The following is a 20,461-nucleotide window of genomic DNA, read 5'->3' as shown; positions in this document are numbered from 1 at the left end:
TGTAAAAAGAATCAAGTAGCAGCTGATTAATTTGTGTATTTCCCTGACATTCTGTTAGTATCCTGTTATGAATATAGCCTATATTTTTCACGAAACCTGTTTTTTGTGATATCAGAGTTCTACATATAGATCAGGGTTTGGTTTGATTTTGTTTTTCTTAAGAAAAATTTCATTTGGAGATATTTGGACCAGTAAATCTTATCTAGGTATTGTTTTAGATGTTAGAAAAGAAGTGTGTTGTGATAGTGAGCTAGCTTCAAGACTTAGAAAACCTGGGTTCAAGTCTCACCTCTGACACATATTGGTTGTGTGACCCCAGGCAAGTCATTAAACCATTCAATGCTCTAGGCACTAGGTGAGAAAACACCAACTTGGACTGGTAGAAAAAAATAAGTCCATCCCTGTCCTTAACCCTTTAACCTATATTTTCTGAAATATGATCAGTGACTTTAAGTACTCATTTGCCATTTTTAATAACCAGATTTATTTTAAAAATAATCTGCTAAAGACTTATTTTAAATATAAAATGAGTGTGAATCACTTACCTGAATCTAAGTATGTTAAATTATTAAACTTCTTAAAGTTATGTTCCCAGCTTCAATCATAATTTAGGCAGAGATTCAAGAAACTTAATTTGTCAATATGTTAATAATTTACAAATCTTAGAGTTAATTGTGACTCAGAAAATGATAATAGCCCTCATAAAGAGGTTCGTCAAAAATTTAAATGGATTTTAATTCTTTAAGAACGTTGATAAAATGTTTTTCTATTAATATCAAACTGTTATTTGCAAAAAAAATTCATATTTTAAGTGGCTCTATTGCTTTAGGATAAATAAATGTTAACTATATTCTTTATCAGATTGGTCAGTTTATTTTAGAACATTTAAGTTTTTTAAAAATTCTCTTCCCACCCCAAAAAAGTTTAAAAATTTTTTAAAAATTAATTTGACTGGTTGACATATCACTAAAAAAAACAGTTAAGGGAAAAGTATTTCCTGTTTTAAGAAAATTGCTTAAAAAATTAGTTTTAAAAATAGAGCTACAAAATCTAAGTACTTAAAAGAATTTTGGTAAATATGAAAAACAATTAGAATAGTCTTTAAAATAGTCTTGTGTCCATTCAACTACTACATTTTTCTTTTTCCAAATGCATCATATTGGATATGGAATAGTTCATATATATCGTATACTGGGATTTTGGGACTGTGTTCATAGGATCCATAAAGGTGAATTTATCGTTTTCACAATTGACATCTCTGAGTAAGTAATGTTCTATGATAAAATAGAAGTGAAGTCTGACTCTTTAGTAAAGAAACTATATCCTGTTATCTGTCTACATTTGCTATTACATTTGCTAAATAGTCTTTGGAATACAGCTCCCATAAAAATGAGTGAAAAAAGAGGGTGGAACAAATGGTACAAGTCAGAAAATCCTGGAATTGTACTTTTACTGATTGTAACTTTGTAAGGTTTCATTTTTATATATTAATCCTGTATGTATATCCCCTTCCAAATATTAGAAAATTAACTTAATATTTTGTCTTTTAAAGTTTATACATGCATTAAAAAAGTGTATTCAGTGTTCTTCCTTAAACACACTTTGTTAATTTTAGGAAATATCTTCTCCAAGTGGAAACATGCTAACTTTTTCTGTAAATTTTAAATAAAAGGTGCTGCTTCTTCCTCTGTACCAGGACTGATGTGTGTTTTCTGTCTCTATACCCACCCACTTTTTTTTTCTGCTTTTAAATTTGTTTGAAACTAGTATCAACATGGTTTTGTGGATAAAGCATTGCCAGCTGGTTTATTTGAGTCTAGATTCTGGTTAAAATCCCTTACTATTCCTTACTATATTTCAATTAATGTCTCTAAAATGGTTTGAAAAGTGCTTTGCGAGACTTTCCCACTTCCCTGAAAGCTACCTAGTGTATGAAGTGATAATAGCACATAATTTTGCTTGTGTTTTGAGAGGTAGCCCCAATAAGAAAAGGAATTTTAATTTGTACCAACATAAACAAGACACTCATGTCGATATGTAAGAATACTATTAAGTTTCTTTGGAGCTCAATATAAAATTGGGATTTAAACTCAAAGTATTTTTTAATTGCTGCTTTTTCTGTATCTGCAGAATACCAAAATAATTCTAATGGAATAATAGAGAAAAGCTTATTGTGTAAAATACTGAATAAAAGCACTTTTTTGTTAGAACTACAGCTTTAGATATAACAAAATATTTAAATGTGGCAAAAATCAAAATTATATTTTAAAATTTGGAGTTAGATCTCTTTTTAGTTCTATTCCGATTTTTCTTGAAAATTGGTGGTAAAGTCAGGACAAATAAATTACTAGAAAAATTTTTTTAATACTGATTTAAAATCAAGAAAACACTTAGCAACATCCTTAGAAATTGTGTCCAGTATGTTCTATTAAATAATGTAAATTACATAAACATACAAGTTAAATGATTTGCTGGAAGTCAATCATTGATTAATAAACCTACATAAATGACCAATTAGCTGGTATTTTTGCAGTGGTGCACTTAATTGTAAGTGATAGTTTTTTTGTATTAAGTTTCATAGGTCTACTACTTTACACAATGATAAATTTATCATGTAAAAGCTTCCACATATAGTGTCTAAAGTTTTGTTTTTACAAACATCATTACAAGTCTTTAACAGAAGCTAAATGGCAAAGGGTTTCTCTGTTTTCAATTAAGCATATAAGAATTTAATTGGAAGTCTTATTATTAAAAAGATTCAGTGGTGGGTGGGGAAGTATTAGCCTAAGCTAGATGATCTTTGATAATAAGAAGCTGGTAGGTATAGTATGGCTAAACAAAACTTCCAATATTATTATTTGGCCAAGAATTTGAATTTCTTCCTCCCAAACTTTTGTTTTGTTTTGTTTTGTTTGTTTTTAAACCAGAACTGTTAAGTAAAATGGACAGATTTGACTTCACCTTCTCTTCACCTTCTCTCCCTTCAGCTACCCACCCTCTGGGGGAGGTACTAATGAGCTGTGAAATGTCCCAAAGACAAGCATTGGGGAGAAGAAGAAAAACAGAGGACATGGATAATCCACAAACTTGATAATAAGTCTCAAAAATTAAGTTTAGTGAATACTTTTAAGAAATATTAGAAAAGGAATATATCCCATTTTGAATATTTTTGTGAACCCCTCTAAAGCTGAGTTTTGGCACTAAAATAAAATGAATAGGAGTACATTTGTGGGGCTTGAACTTGTGTTCCAAATTTTACTTATATAAGGAAAAAAACCCAGACACTTGGTATTAACATCTTTTTACTTTATACATTTGAATTTGTTTGGGATTCAAGTGGTTTAGTGGGGTAAGTCAAAGCCCCAGAACTTTAAAACATGTTATAGTTTCAAAGATAAAACGACATTGATATTTTTGTTATTGAGTATAGTTAGTTAAATAAAAGGTTATATAAGAATTGCTGAATCTTAGGCATAAGACAACTTCTATACTTGTAGGTATAAAAGTTGTCACATTTAAATTCAGTAATAAAGGGAAGTGTTTATGAGGTATTCTTTGTATATTAAATCATTTAACAATAACTAGTATGTTTTTTAAAGCAGAATACAATCCCTTGTTTTTTCCCATGGCTATAGTGAAATATAATCCATACGCTTCATCTTCAGATCTCAGATGGTCAAGGAGATGAACCTTCAGAATCCCCATACGAAAGCGCAGATGAGACTCAAACTGAAATATCTATATCTTCTAAAAAGTCTGAACGAGGAACTACAGCTAAAAGGGAATATGTTTGTCAGGTAAACTGAAATCTTTCATTCATCATTTTGTAATTGTTCAATGATTTTTGGCTATGCTTAAAATGTCTCTATTTTGCTTTTTTTTGAACCCTTGTATTTTGGATTACAAACAAAAAAAAAAAAAAAAGATATAATCTAATGTAAAACATGTAATTAAGTTGCCCTAACTAGTTGTGATTGTTGATTTGTGTTTGAATCATTCTGAGTGGAAACTGTTGAGAGGTAAAAAAAAATAAAAAGTATTATGATCCAAGTATGACACAAGTAGTGTTTTGGTCCATAGAAATGTGTTATGAATTAATCATGAATGGCTTTAAGTCAAAAATTTATGGTATAATATTTTCTATGAATATTTTGATTGTGTGTCTGAACTATAATTTCCATATAATTTTAGTTAAATTTGAGATTGGCTAGTCAGTGTCTGTATTTATAATTGACAGACTTATGAATGTTTTACAATCTGTAGTATTTGGCATGTGTGTATTACCCCTAAATAGCTAATTGGGCTTAGGACAGGAAAAATGAGGAGAGATCTTTGTAAATGTTCAATATTTCTGATTTCTATTTAAAAGCTTTGTGAAAAATCTGGAAATCTCCTACTTTGTGAAGGACCCTGTTATGGAGCTTTTCATTTATCCTGCCTTGGGCTTTCTAGAAGACCAGAAGGAAAATTCATTTGCAGTGAATGTACTTCAGGCAAGTTTTTTGTTCAGAGCTTTTAAAAAAAGTTTTTAATCTTTAAATTAACAGAATTTTTCTGATGATTGTATTTGAGATTGTGTGTGTGGACACATTATATATTTGAAGTATTTTCAATATTGTTATGTCTAAGAAATTAAGTAGTACCTTTTCCCTTTGATGTCAATGCTACCTGTTCCTTTTTTTTACTCCTGAGAATTCTCAATCTATCAAAATACTCTTGATGCTATTAAGTTTGCAAAATTTTCATCCTATTTCTTTTCATCTCTGGATAATAATATCAAGCAGTAAATAATGCTACATTTTAAAAAGTGGTTTCTTAAAAAAAAAGTTTGTTTGAGATGATACTTTTAAATTGTTAAAGTTGACTCATATATGCTTTTACTTCAGTCTTGAATTTTTTGTAGAATCACTTAAATTGTCCATTTAAAAATTAGAATGTTAAAAAGTATGCTTGGTTTACATCACCATGAAGGACTTTTCAGAAAATTTAAAATTAGCACCAAAATTTAATACAAATAAAATTAATTCAATTAAAGAGAGAAAAACTCTCTGGCTATACTAAAATTGTGATAAATATTATTCTAATCAATGGCCTATTATTTTAAATTAAAAATTTTTCTTAGAAAATGCCAGTATCCCTTGCAGTAAATTATGATGATCAAAATCATGCATAAATGATTATCTCAGTTCAAAGTTTTTGGCCCATTCATTTCAGATTAGAATATCATAAAATTGTAATACTACCAGAGAATTTGGTGAGATATGACAGGTTTTTGATTTGGAACATTTTCAGAAAATTCTTTTTTAACTATGGTGAAACTGTTATTTCCAGTTGTACAGTTTAGGAATTTCTGATTATTATATTTCACTTTGGTTTTATTATCTATGAAGAATGGGTTCAATGAGGTCATCTGGCATAGTGGAATAGAGGGACCACAAACATATTAACTATGTAACTAAGGAAATACTCCTAGGAAGTTATCTAAGAAATGAATTGAGGGCAGGTATTGTTCTTTATTGGTAGGGGGAATTTCTTTACAGAAGATCACTCTGTCAATGAAATCGCTGCATTCCCAAATCATGGGCAAGTCATGCCTACCTACCTACCTTCCTCCCTCCTAAATTTATAAAGGCAGGAGATTCTGGGAAGATGGATGAGTAGGTCAGAAAATTCTACACTTTCGAAATTTCCTCCACAAATGACAAAATAGCACATCATGGTGAAAATTGGGGAACAGCAGTGGCCCTCCTAAAACAATTGGAGAAAACCCAAAGAAAGACCTTTGGGAAAGAGGTTCGGCCTGAGTGAAGAACAACCATCTTCAGACTTGTCTCCATGGAAATGACAAACAAAAAACTTGGAGGGCACCTGGGTTAGGAGGTAGTCTCAGTTACGGGTATTCTCACCTCATGATGTGAGAGGGCAGGGGAGAACTGAAGGATCTCCTGCCGCCAAGAGATGTCAGTCTTAGCTGTGCTGCTGAGATGCAGTCCTGGACTGAAGTTAAAAAGTGAGAAGGAACCCACCAAGTGAGTGCAGAAGCAGTAGGAGAGAGACTTTAGTATGGCACTTAGTGGAAAGGTGAGCTCTTGATTTCAGGCCCAGGATAGAAGGAAGAACTAAAGGTTTTAACTAAAGAACACTGGAGGATCCTCAGGGAGCAAGAACATTTCCAGCATTGTGTGCCATGAGCCCCAGCTGTGACTTGAAGGGAGAAAGGAGTGCCGAAGTTGAGTCCTGGACAAATCTCAAAAAATAACTTAAGAAGTATCTGAAGTCAGAAGCACTAGCCTCTACACCCCAGGACTACAGGTTACCGTAATAACCTGCTAAAAATAAAAATAAATAAAACTGAGCAAGCAAAGAAGAAAGAACTCAACCATAGAAAACTACTATAAGAATAGAGAAGAATAGGGTTCTTTTTCAGAAGAGGATACTGAAACATTAAAAAAAAGCCTCTCTTTTACCCCAAAGAGTAAATGTCAAATAGTCAGCTGCCCAAAAATAATTCTTGAAAGTATTTTGGCTTTTTTTCTTCTCTCCCTCCTTTCCTCCCGCAATTGGGCTTGTAACTTGCCCAGGTTCACACAGCCAGGAAGTATTAAGTGTCACATTTGAACTCTCAGGTCCTTCTGACTTCAGGTGCTGTATCCACTACACCAAGTAGCTGTCCCAAGAATTGTAAAAGGCCTTCAAAAATCAAATGAGAGATTGCAGAAAAGTTAGAAACGAAAATCAGAACAATTCAAGAAAGTTATAAAAGGAAAAGAAAGTCAACCAATTGGAAAAGGAGATCCAGAATCATTTTTTTAAAATAATAGCTTTTTATTTTCAAAATACATTCAGATAGTTTTTAATATTCACCTTTCAAAATGCTTTGTTCCAAGTTTTTCTCCTTCTCTTCCTTCTTTCTTGCTCCCCTAAATAGTAAACGATCAAGTATGTGTTAAACATGTGCAATTCTTCTGTACATTTTCCCACATTTATCATGTTGCACAAGAAAAATCAGACCAAAAAAGGGGAAAAAATGAGAAAAAGCAAGCAAACAACAAAAAGATTAAAATATTATGTTGCATGCATTTTTACTCTTTTTGTTGTTTTTGCTTGCCTTTTACTTTTTTATAATTTTTTTTCCTTTTTGGTTTGATTTTTCTTGTACAGCAAGATAATAGTATAAATCTGTGTGCAAATATTGAATTTAATATGTTTTAACATAAATTGAATTAACTTGCCATCTAGGGGAAGATGGGGAGGGAAGGGAAGGTGGGGAAAAACTGGAATGCATAGTTTTGCAAAGGTTAATGTTGAAAAATTATACATGCATATTTTGAAAATAAAAAGTTTTAATGTTTAAAAAAAAAGAAGAAGAAGAAGAAGAAAATATGTTGTAATCTATAGTCCTGATACATCTTTCTGGATGCAGATGGCTCTCTGTATAACAAGTCCATTGAAATGGCCTGAATTATCTCATTGATGAAAAGAGCCAAGTCCATTAGAGTTGATCATCATAATCTTGTTGCCACTATATACAATACTCTCTTGGTTCTATTTACTTCATTTAGCATCAATTCATGTACGTCTCTCCAGGTCATTTTGAAATTATCCTACTGGCCCAAAGCAGAACTAGAGATCATTACTGATCACAAAATAGAAAATTTCGATTATACCAAACTGAAAAGTTTTTGTACAAACAAAACTAATGCAGACAAGATTAGAAGGGAAGCAATAAACTGGGAAAATATTTTTACAGTCAAAGGTTCTGATAAAGGCCTCATTTCCAAAATATATAGAGAATTAACTCTAATTTATAAAAAATCAAGCCATTCTCCAATTGAAAAATGGTCAAAGGATATGAACAGACAATTCTCAGATGAAGAAATTGAAACTATTTCTAGTCATATGAAAAGATGCTCCAAGTCATTATTAATCAGAGAAATGCAAATTAAGACAACTCTAAGATACCACTACACACCTGTCAGATTGGCTAAGATGACAGGAAAAAATAATGATGATTGTTGGAGGGGATGTGGGAAAACTGGGACATTGATTCATTGCTGGTGGAGTTGTGAACAATCCAACCATTTTGGAGAGTAGTTTGGATCTATGCTCAAAAAGTTATCAAACTGTGCATACCCTTTGATCCAGCAGTGTTACTACTGGGATTATATCCCAAAGAGATTATAAAGAAGGGAAAGGGACCTGTATGTGCACGAATGTTTGTGGCAGCCCTTTTGTAGTGGCTAGAAACTGGAAACTGAATGGATGTCCATCAGTTGGAGAATGGCTGAATAAATTGTGGTATATGAAAATTATGGAATATTACTGTTCTGTAAGAAATGACCAACAGGATGATTTCAGAAAGGCCTGGAGAGACTTACACGAACTGATGCTGAGTGAAATGAGCAGGACCAGGAGATCATTATATACTTCAACAATAATACTAGATGATGACCAGTTCTGATGGATCAGGCCATCCTCACAAGCAGATCAACCAAATCATTTCTAATGGAGCAGTAATGAACTGAACTAGCTATACCCAGAAAAAGAACTCTGGAGATGACTAAAACCATTACATTGAATTCCCAATCCCTATAGTTATGCACACCTGCATTTTTGATTTCCTTCACAAGCTAAATGTACAATAATTCAGAGTCTGATTCTTTTTGTACAGCAAAATAATGTTTTGGTCATGTATACTTATTGTGTATCTAAGTTATATTTTAATATATTTTAACATCTACTGGTCATCCTGACATTTAGGGGAGGGGGTGGGGGGGGGGTAAGAGGTGAAAAATTGGAACAAGAGGTTTGGCAATTGTTAATGCTGTAAAGTTACCTATGTATATATCCTGTAAATAAAAGGCTATTAAATAAAAAAAAAAAAAAAAAAGAAATTATCCTACTGTCGATCTAGAGTCTTAAGGAAGAAAATGGACTTCTTGAAAACTAGAATTGAACAAGGGAAAGAAAGTGACATTACAATACACTAAGAAATAGCAAAAGAAAATAAAAAGAATGAAAAAAAAAAGAGAGAATGTGAAACATCTTATAAGAAAAACTGATCTAGAGAACAGATCAAGAAGACAAAGCATAAAAATTAAGAGAATTTTAAAGCTATGGTTAAAAAAAGAATATACAATAATTCAAGAAATAATGAAAGAAAATTGCCCTGAAGTTTTAGAACAGTAGAAATAGGAAAAAAAAAAATCTACTAATCCTCATCTGAAAGCTATCCCAGGATGAAAGCCTACAAGAATATCACAGCCAAATTCCAAAATCCCCAGGTTAAAGAGAAAATATTAGGGACAACAAGAAGAAAACCATTCAAAATACTGCAGAGCTACATGAAACCTAGCTTTTTGGTAGCAACTACTCTAATAACTCATGGGTCTTGGATTATTATATATCAAAGAGCAAAAGAACTTGTGTTGTAACATAGTTGAATATAATCCTGAATGGGAAAAAAAAAATTTTTTTTCAGTGAATGGACAGGCTTTCAGACTTTATTGTAAGAAGACCAAAATGTAATAGAAAAATTGACATAGAAGATTAAGGAAACAGATAAAACAAACATCAAAAACAAATTCCAAGGCCTTCAAGAACCATTAGTAAGATTGTCATTAGTGATTTAGGTAGTTTGAAAGAAAAATGGGGAAGAGCTAAGTGTCATCTGATGATTCTAAAAAATAAAATTGTGTAGGAAAAGAGCAGTTAATCTCATACAAAAGAGGCATGAGAGGAAGAACTGATACAAAAGAATCAGGTAAGGGTAGAGGACTGGTAGTGCTGGAGCCCTACTGTCTCATCAGATTTGGATTATAGAGGGAACAATATACACATCTAGATAGGGTATAAAAAGTTTTCTTAATTTATAAAGAGATAAAAGGGTGAGGGAACAGGATAAAGGGATGGTATAGAAGGGTGTATAAATTAAGATTTAGGAGAGTGGGGGAAGAAGAAAAGGGAGGAACCTTTAAAGGAGTAGGTAAAAATAGGAAAAAGGAGGGTGGGGGAAGAGAATAAGGGAAAGATTCTTTTAAAGGTTGTGGAATAGGGAAGTAGTGGTTAGAAATCAACTAGAGGAGGGATAGAGTAAAAAGAGGACAATAGTGAGGAAAAATAGGTGAAGAGAAATACACAAATAGTAATTATATCTTTGAAAGTGAGTGGGATGAATTCACCCATAAAACAGAAATGGATAGCAGAATGGATTAAAAATCAGAATCTGACAATATCCTGCTTATAAGAAAAACGAGATATACATAGCAGAAGCATTTGAATTATTTTTTCCATGGTGCTCCTAATATTTTCTCCTTAACTTGAGTTTTTGGGAATTTGGCTATCATATTCCTATAAAAAATTAGAGATACATTTTAAAATGAGAGATATGGAGTTAAAATAAAGGAATGGAGTAGAATAAATGTATTGAAAAAACAGATGTTTAGTTAAAAGAAATTGCGTTATGATAAAAGGTAACATAATGAAGTAATATTAGTACTAAACTTATATGTACCAAGTACCATACTATCTAGATTTTTAAAAGAAAAATTAAATGAATTATAGGTGAAAATAGTAGGTAGTAGTACTATAAATAGTGGGGGACTTTCTTTCTTAGAACTAGCCAACTCTAACCAAAAAATAAATAAGAAAGAAGTTAAGAAAGTGAACAAAAGTTTAGATAAGCTAGACATGATAGATATTTGGAGTGAGTGAATGGAAATAAAAAGGAATCCACCCCTTTTTTAGTGATATATGGTACTTTTACAAATATTGAGTGTATATTAGGGCATAAAAATTTTATAATTAAAAACAATATTAAATCCTTTATTTCCATAAATATTTTCCATGCAATAAAAATTACATTTAATAAGGAATCATAAAACATAGGAAAAAACTAATTGGAGCCTGAACAACCTAATCTTAAAAAATTGTATGAATTAAAGAAAAAATAGTAGAAACAAATAGTAATTTCCTTAAAGAAAATGGCAATAATGAAACAACATATCAAAACCTATGGGATACAGCAGAACTAGTAATTGGAGAAAAATTTATATCACTAAGTGCTTATATTAATAAAAAAGTTGTAAATAAAAAGGTATAATAAAAAATAAAAAAGAGAAAGAACAGATCCAACAGAAGTGGGTATGCAATTTAAAAAGAAAATTTTTAAAAAAGAACAAATTAAAAATCTCCAATTAAATATTAAATTGGTAATCCTAAAAAAAAAAAAAGGTGAAATTAATAAAATTGTGTAAGAAAACCATTGACTTAATAAGTAAAGCTAGAAATTGTTTTTACAAAAAAATCAATAAATTAACTCATTAATATGATTTTTTAAAAAGAAAAGAAAACCAAATTACTAGTATCAAAAATGAAAAGGGTAAATATATCTTATACAATTATAAATTCTAATGATTATTATGTGAGATTTTTATTATCACATGGAACTTTTTCTTACAGTATTGTTAATGGTTTTAGCTAATCTGTATCTTTATTAGATATAAAATGATATTTCTTCCAAAATATTATATAATAAAGACTTTATTCTAATTTAGTTAAGCTTTTTCCTTAAGCACACTGTGAAATCTGACAGGATAATTAATTTAAAGCTTATTTTTACCGTGAGTGAGAATTAGATCTTTTTTTAAAATTGCAAAAGACTTCTTCAAGAGGTTTTTGTTTTCCCTTTACCTAGAGGTCTTTAAGCAAATTTTGAATGACTGAAGATTGAAGTTGTTTTAGCATGGATTGTTATTAATGTTTGGGTCTGAATTTGGTGGTTTCTTTGATTCCTCCTAACTTGAATATTCTATGATTGTGTGAAAAAATAAGCTGCATTATTACATTTTGTGTTTTTCCAGCTGTGTCTGTGTTCAAGGTCAGACTTCAAAGAATGCTAACCTATTAGTAGGTTTTGAAGTAAAGTACATTATTTTCCCCTCTTCCCTCCCAAAAAGAACTTGAAAACTTGATCCCTTTAGAGAGGGAACATTTCTAGACTTAATTTTAGAATGATTTAAGTATTTAAACTGTACTTTAACTTAACACTAATATTTCTCTATACTCAACTTTCCCTTTAATCATTATTAGGCATTCACTCATGCTTTGTTTGTAAAGAGAAAAAAACAGAAGTGAAACGCTGTGTTGTATCCCAGTGTGGAAAATTTTACCATGAAGCATGTGTGAAAAAATACCACCTTACTGTATTTGAGAGCCGAGGATTTCGTTGTCCCCTCCACAGCTGTGTAAGCTGTCATGTAACAAATCCTTCAAATCCAAGATCATCAAAAGGTATTTTGTTGTTTTTCAGTTGTTTCAGTCATGTCTGATTCTTCATCACTTTTTTTGGAGTTTTCTTGGCATTGATACTGGAGTGGTTTTCTATTTCCTTCTCCAGATCATTTTTATAGATATAGAACTAAGGCAAACACAAGTGTCTCAAGCCAGATTTGAACTTGCCAAAATGAGTCTTACTGACTTCAAGCTTGGTCTATCCACTGAACCACCTATGTACTTTTTAAAGGGTTAGAGCCTTGTAAAATTAATTTTTATTAATATGAGATTAGTATTTCTCCCCTCCCTCCCCCCCAAACTAAATTTATAGGCTTTTTCTTTCTTCTTTTGAATTAGACAAATGCAATTGCTAATGTTTCCCTCACCCCCCCCCAAAAAAAAAAAATCCAAACCTTTTCACCTTGTTTTTTGTTCTCAGTGTTAAATAGAGAAGCTTTATGGTTCAACATTCTTGAAAGAAAATTTAAAGTTTTGATTGATTGCTTTCACTTTAAAAATTACTGGTGGATTTTTTCCATTGAGATTTTTTTTCCCTACCTGAAGACCTTAAAAAAAAAAAAAAAAGTGTGACATTTCATAAACAATTTAACAAAGCAAGGGTACTCTTTTTTGGCATAATTGAGTGTCTTATCTCATTGATAATGTGCAGCTTCTCATTTTTTGTTTCTGGGTTGTTTTTCTGTTTTCATTCAGATATATGTCCCAACTTTGTTAAATGTCATTAATACAAGTTTGAAATGTCCCAGTGTAATTTAACACCTCTCTCTGCTCCCTGGTCCCAGTCTCTGAGTACTTACATCTATTTATTTTAACTAGTTGGGGCTAATATGGAATGACTCATATATATTTTTAACTTAGTACTTAAATACCTTTGTAAAGCTTTGCTCAAGTAATGGATTATGGTATGAAAATTATTCTGGATATTTGAAGGTTGCATTAATAGAACACCAGGTTCAACAGCCCCATCTGTTTTTCTGTCATTTAAGTATAGGCCTGATTGACAGACTTTGTTTATTTGTTGAAGGATCAGCCTCACTGAATCAGAAGAGATTTATCACTAAATAGTTGGTTCTATCAAGTGATGAATTATTTTAGCCTCCTATGATAACTGTGTTCTAAGGCATGAACAGGTTGTGATTAGTACTGGGGGGACAGAGCACCTGCATGGATTAAAATAGAGATCTTGAAATACTGTTGCATTTAAACATTTGTGTACTTGATAGGTAAAATGATGCGATGTGTTCGCTGTCCTGTTGCTTATCATGGAGGAGATGGCTGTTTGGCTGCAGGTTGTTCAGTGATTGCATCTAACAATATTATTTGCACTAATCATTTCACTGCTCGGAAAGGAAAAAGTCATCATGCTCATGTGAATGTGAGCTGGTGCTTTGTGTGCTCAAAAGGTAAGGGTTTTTTGGTTTGTTTCATTTATATTTAATCTATTGTTTGGATATTTTTTAAAAGTTCATTTTACTGAAAGTAGCTTTTCAGTGTAGTCATTTTATAATTGTCACATTTTAAAAGTGCTAAAATTGCAGCAATAGGGTATGAGAGTCCTTTGGTGACTATTCACTGTCAGCAGGCAAATACAACATACTAATAATTTTGCAATTGTGGGATGTATGTAAGAAAATATTTCAAATGAAAATTAGAGCAAAATGTAATGATGGTCTGAAAAGTAAAACCTTCAATATATCAAGATGTCAACATTTACAGTTTTATATTTTTCTTGAATTAATATTTCAAAGTCAGTTATGTCACCATAAATTTTGTTACACATTTTGAGAAGTTAAATGAATGCCTGAATTGCAGTAAACAAAGGCTAATTAAAGTTTTTCATTTTATATAGGAGGAAGCCTGTTATGCTGTGAGTCATGTCCAGCAGCGTTTCATCCAGACTGTTTGAATATTGAAATGCCAGATGGGAGTTGGTATTGTAATGACTGCAGAGCTGGAAAAAAGCTTCATTTTCAAGACATCATTTGGGTCAAACTTGGAAATTACAGGTCTGCTTGATGAGTAAAAATTCATGCTGATTATATATGCCATTCTCTTTTTTAGTCAGTTCCAGTTAAATTACATTAAATTGTGAAAAACTTTTAATATTGGCATTCCTATCCATGAAAGGTTTTAAATATATAATTTTTCTGTTTGTTGTATAGATGGTGGCCTGCAGAAGTTTGCCATCCAAAAAATGTTCCTCCAAATATTCAGAAAATGAAGCATGAGATTGGAGAGTTTCCTGTGTTTTTCTTTGGGTCTAAAGATTATTACTGGACACATCAGGCACGAGTCTTTCCTTACATGGAAGGAGATCGGGGAAGCAGATATCAAGGAATTAAAGGAATTGGAAAAGTCTTCAAAAATGGTATCGAGATATAAAATATGTTGTTTTGCTCTTTTGTAAAATGTCTTTTGCTCATTCTATTAATTGTTAATCTTTTTTCTTTGAAAGTATACAGAGAAAGGAAATAGAGCAAACATGTTACATTTGCATTTTAAGTAAGAAAAACTAAATTTGTACACACTATGAGGAGTTTAGAATAGTGATACTTTTTTAGTAGAGGACAATAGTTTGCATAAAGCTATATCCTGGGGTATTACATATTACACATGATCATTATTTTCAAGAATTATTTATTTTAAATGTTTTCTGTATTCTTTTATCTTACATAAAAGTTTTATTTATTTTTTGACACAGAGAATTTGCAGTCCATAAAATACATTTTCATGTTCTGGTTTTATTGCAAAGGAAAAAGGAAACTTGATATATTGTATCTATATCACTGCATCTATAAAGAATATAGCTTAACATATTGGATTACATGCCATGTAGGGGAAGAGGGCTGGTGGGAAGGGGGGTGGAATTTGAACAATTATCTTTGCATATGTTTTGAAAATAAAAAACTTTTAAAATATAAAAAATAAGATTAAAAAATATAGTTTAAGCTGAGAGATATAGTCAAATTCATAAATTCAATAAAATCTTTTATTACAAGGTTTTACTGTATTTTACTGTAATTGTTTTTCTTCAAGCTTTGATTGGGCATAGTGTGCTTTGATCCTTATTTAACCCCGTAGGATCATAGATTTAGAACTTAAAGGGACCTTACATGTCATGAAGTCCCATCCCTTCATTTTACAAATGAGGACAGTAAACTTCAGAGAGGGTATTAGGACTTACCCAGGAAATGGAGTCTGTGAGAGCTAGGATTCAAATTCCTGTGCTGTGGCTCTTATTTTAGGGCTCTTTACATTGTATTACTTACCCTGCTTTTCATGTTCTATTCTTAACTATGTTCACATATTCAAAATCTATTGTAGAACTAGTCTGTAACATTCTTTATATTTGTTTTAAAAATTTAACTTTTCCTTCTTTCGTATGTTTGGATTTATTTTTAGGATGAGTACAAAAATATCCTTGATAACCCTCATGGGTTCAGTTATTATCGCTACCTAGCTTTCATCTTCTTAGCTCTAGTTCCACATCAACCATTTCCTACTGGGCATCTCAATTTGAATCTCTTATAAACGTTTTTAATTTATTATGCCTAAAATAGAACTCATTATCCTTTCCCTAAAATCCAGCCCTCTTCTAATTTTCCTACTTATATTGAGAGTATCATCATATTTCTAGTCATCAAGTTTGTAACCTACTTCATCCCCAATTTTTAACTTTCCCTCACTATTACTCCGATTGGTTTTCAGTTGCCAAATTTTGTTTCTACCTCTGCAATATCTATTCTATCCATCTTAATGTGCCTGCTCACAATATCATCCTAGTTCATGCTTTCTATACCTCTTACAGTGGCTGCCATATTGATCTCCCTAAAACAAGGGTCTTATCATGTCATTTTCCTCTTCAGCATGTCTCAATGGCATCTTATCTCCAGGATAAGATTAAAAACTAATGCTTTATATTTAAGGCCTTTTCTAATTTAGTTCCATTGTACTTTTCTGGATTGATTTCACCCTATTGTACTTCACCTATACTAAGTGGCCAGTTTGCTTCCTCCTCAAACTTAACTTTTCTCCTGACTTGGCTTTATTCAGCCTTATTGAGGACCTTGGATGCTTTCTTTCTTTAGCTTAATAGAACATCTGGTTATCTCTAATTCATATGCTTTTCCAAATACCTATCTATAGTCTTCAATATTCTTTGCTTCCTGTCAGAAAAAGGCCAAAAAAAACCAATGAAACAAACAAACAAAAAAAACACTCTGGTGAGTGTTTGGTAACACTCTGGTAGACTCTGTGTAAGATTTTTTTATTTGTCTATATTTTTTCTTTTCCCTCAGCAAAATATATGTATACTCCTTAAGAATACTTTTCTTTTTTTTTTGATCTTTGTATTCCTAACACCTTGCATAATGCTAGATATTTAATAATTCCTATGGAATTAATTTTGTTTCAAAATTATGGATACAAATAGGGATGGAATTTATGATTTCATTGGTACTAGGAAGTTCAAAGGGAGGAAAACTCCCTCTACTAAGGCAGACGGGCACTTAATCTTTAATTTGTAGTAAGAGTAGTCTGCAGTTCTGAAAGATTGATACTTTCCCAGGGTCACACATTTAATAGGTGTTCTAGGCAGCTCTCTTGCTTCAAGGCCAGTGCTTTGCTATATACCACATTAATTTCAGAATTAGATTTTAATATTTGTTCAAATTTATGAACTATTATTGAGTTGTCAGATGTAACTAAATACCTGAGTTATTAAATAGAAGAGTTGTTTTAAAAAATAGAACATCATTAATGAAAACAGGAATTTAGACAGATTTTTTTTGTTTAAATGAAAGATGCACAATCATGAACAACATTCAGAATAAGAAAAATACAGGCTAGGAAACTTAGTATTAAACACATTTGATAAAATTCTGGCATTTAAAATCTATAAGAAATTTGATGTCAGAGCCATTCTTTAACAAATAAATGGTCTCAGAACATAAACAGAAAATTCTCAAAATAAAGAACAAACTTATCAGCAATTATTTAAAAAAGAAATCCAAATCTGTAACGATCACAAAAGTGAAAATTAAAATAGCTCTGAAAAATAACCTTATAACCATCAAATTAGCAAAATCACTTTGATAATAGAATTTGGTCAATGCTTATGTGACTAGAAAAACCGATGTGTTAATTTGGCTTGTGGTGCTGTGAATTGTTTGAGTATTTTGGGGAGTAAATATTATATAACAAAAGTTATAAAAGTCTTTATAGCCTTTATTCCAGCAATGCCACTTTATATTTTATACTGGGGGCAGGAAGCGGGGCGTGGGGAGGTAGGTAAGGTACAGACTGTCTGATCTGTGGGTTAAGGCTTGCAGAATCATTAGCTAAGGAAACCTCAGCTGATGATGAAGTGAAAGCTAAGTACAGCAACCTCCCATTGTTTTAAGTTTTTAAGATGATAATTTTGTATGGCCTACGAATGATGTTATAAATATCCAAATGGCCCCCTTGGCAGAAAAAAGGTTTCCTGTTCCTGTTTTGTACCCTAAATATGTTACTGACAAGAAAAAAAGATCTGTATTTGTAAAGATATATCTTGTTGCAGCATTTTCATAGCCAAACAAATCCTAGAAATAAATAGTACCCTAACAACTTGGAAATTATTAAGACTAAATTACAGTGTATGAATGTAATGAAATATTGCTATGCTGAAAGAAAATAGAAATAGAAAAAAAATGCTGAGGAGGAATTAAAAGAAAATGTAATCCAACTATCACTGCTATGTAAATACTAAAAACATTAAAAAACAAAATCCATATTACATATATAAGGTAATTTTGCTTTGTCTGAATAGTGTGTGTATGTGTGTATCTTTTTTTTTTTTTAAACAATTATTGTATAAGTTTTTATTTACATTTCTAATCCTTTACAGGCAGGTCCTCCTTATCACCTCCTGCCTGGTCTTTTGCATTAAATAGCCTTCTAGTTAGCCTCCCCATTATTTCCCTCATGTTTCTCCCCCTTCCATTTGATCTTCCACATAGCTATCAATTTGATCTTCTATAAAGCAAATAGGCAGTGTTCCTATTCAATGAACTCTAGGGGCTCCCTGTTACATCCAGGATCTGCCAGTCTATCATTAACTGCTTGTTAAGTGCCTACTCTGCCAGGTATCTTGACACTGGGATTATAAAGACAAAAGATAGTCCTTTGTCCTCAAAAGATAGTCCTTTGCCTCAGGAAGTGGAGTGTGACAGGGGAGACAATATGCAAACAATGATATACAAACAAGTTTTGTACTGAACAAATAGGAAATTATCAGTAGAGGGAAGGCACTAGAATCCATAGCTATTAAGCAGATTTCCAACAGGAGGTAGAATTTTATCTAGGAAGCCAAGGGACAGAAATGAGGAAGGAGAGCATTCACAGGCATGGGAGACAACTAAGTTAATATACTCAGAGAGTTAGGAGAGAGGGAATATCTTTTGTGAAGGACAACAAGAAGGTCATTATCAGAGTATGTGTGGTGAGTAAGGTATAAAAAGACTGGGTAAAGTGGAGGGGTTGGTTATGAAGAGCTTTGAACACTAAATAGAAGATTTAATATTTTATCTAGAAAGTGACAGGGTTTATTGCATATGGGGGAAGAGAGTGACATGACATAGTCAGACATGCACTTTAGGAAAATAACTTTGGTGGCTAAAATGGAAGATGATGTGGAAAGAGGAAAGATTTGAGGCAGACCAACTATTGTAATAGTACAGGTTTGTGTCTTAGGGGAGAAGGGGACATGTTGAAGAGATTATAAAAGGGAAATCCATAAGCTTGGACATCAGATTGGATATGGGGGGAGTCAAGGATGACACCTGGATTGCAACCCTGGGTGACTGAGAGGAGGATGGTGATAGGGAAATTCGGGGGGAAAGTAATGAGTTCTGTTTTGAATATCTTTAAGTTGTCTATAGGACATTGAGTTCAAGGTCTAATAAGCAGTTGGAGATTGTAGAATGCAGGTCAGCAGAAAGATTAGGGCTGTATAAAAAAAAGTGCAAATCTTCAGCAGAAAAATGAGAATTGAATCCCTGGGAGCTGAGGAGATCACTAAGTGAAGATAGTGCAGAGAGAAACAAGTCGAGGCTTTGGGGGGGGAACTAGACCGTGAGTGGATATGATCTAAATGAGGATGCAATAAAGGAGACTGAAAAAAAGTGGTCACATAGGTTGAAGGAGAACCAGGAAACCAGTGTCACAAAAATCCTAGAGAAAAAAAGAGTATCAAGAAGAAAAATGTGGTCAATATTGGCCATGCTTATTTTTGGCTTTTAAAACTTTATAACCAGACCTCTTTTCACTTTTTCATTTTTTCTTGGCTTGGCTTCATTTTGCATCAGTTTATATATGCCTTTTCATGCTTCCTTCTGAATGAAGGAATGCATGAAATCATTTTCAATTTTTTCCTCCATTATATTCATGTACCGCAGTTACTTGATGTGTTGATGGCATCCACTATAAGCTAATATTTGAAATCAGTTTAGCCAAAAATGAACAAAAGAAATTGTAAGGAACATAGAATAAAAGAGAGATGAGCTATTTCTATTAACAAAGCTTTTTACCCATATTTCCTTACTTTTTTTTTTTTTTTTTTTTAAGCACTGCAAGAAGCTGAAGCTCGTTTTCGAGAAATAAAGCTTCAGCGGGAAGCCAGAGAAACCCAGGAAAATGAACGTAAACCTCCACCTTACAAACACATTAAGGTGAGACTTCTAAATATAAATGTTTGAAGAAATAATTGGAGCATAATATTGTACTCAATATTGATAAATTGGGTGACTACATATTAATATTAAGTTTCAAATGTTAAACATTTGTGCAACTGTATAGGGATCTCAAGAATAGACATAGAGCAAGCACACATTTTTAATTGTGTCATCTTCAGTAAATAATAGCTATGTTAAAAAAAATTATACCAAGTGGTATGTGAAAAGTGCAATATGAACTGTGTGGGTAATAATTTTTGGAGAAAATCGTTGAAAGAAAGAAAAAGAGAAAATCATTCACCTGGATTATCCAGAAAGCAAATTTGGGTCATTTTAGAATTGTGTGCAGGAATATCTCTTATAAGATCGACATTATTGCATAGAAGAGATAGATTTTAAATTTTATTTGCCCTGGTTTGGTAAGATTTCAAGAAATATAGGGATGAACAAAAAAC

The 20,461-nt window shown here is 32.0% G+C and overlaps 1 protein-coding gene across 1 annotated transcript in view; it reads left to right on the top strand.

The window, feature by feature from the left end:
• Positions 1-20,461, top strand: part of NSD2 (nuclear receptor binding SET domain protein 2) — a 116,442-nt gene that overhangs the window by 77,272 nt on the left and 18,709 nt on the right. Inside the window, 7 exon segments of the mRNA XM_023506150.2 lie at positions 3,666-3,797; positions 4,370-4,493; positions 12,091-12,291; positions 13,518-13,697; positions 14,144-14,300; positions 14,457-14,662; positions 19,900-20,003. Coding sequence (XP_023361918.1) covers positions 3,666-3,797; positions 4,370-4,493; positions 12,091-12,291; positions 13,518-13,697; positions 14,144-14,300; positions 14,457-14,662; positions 19,900-20,003 — 1,104 coding nt within the window.

The sequence above is a fragment of the Sarcophilus harrisii genome, chromosome 6, assembly GCF_902635505.1.
Source record: "Sarcophilus harrisii chromosome 6, mSarHar1.11, whole genome shotgun sequence".
NCBI lineage: Eukaryota > Metazoa > Chordata > Mammalia > Dasyuromorphia > Dasyuridae > Sarcophilus > Sarcophilus harrisii.
This window is presented reverse-complemented; position numbering and strand designations above follow the sequence as displayed.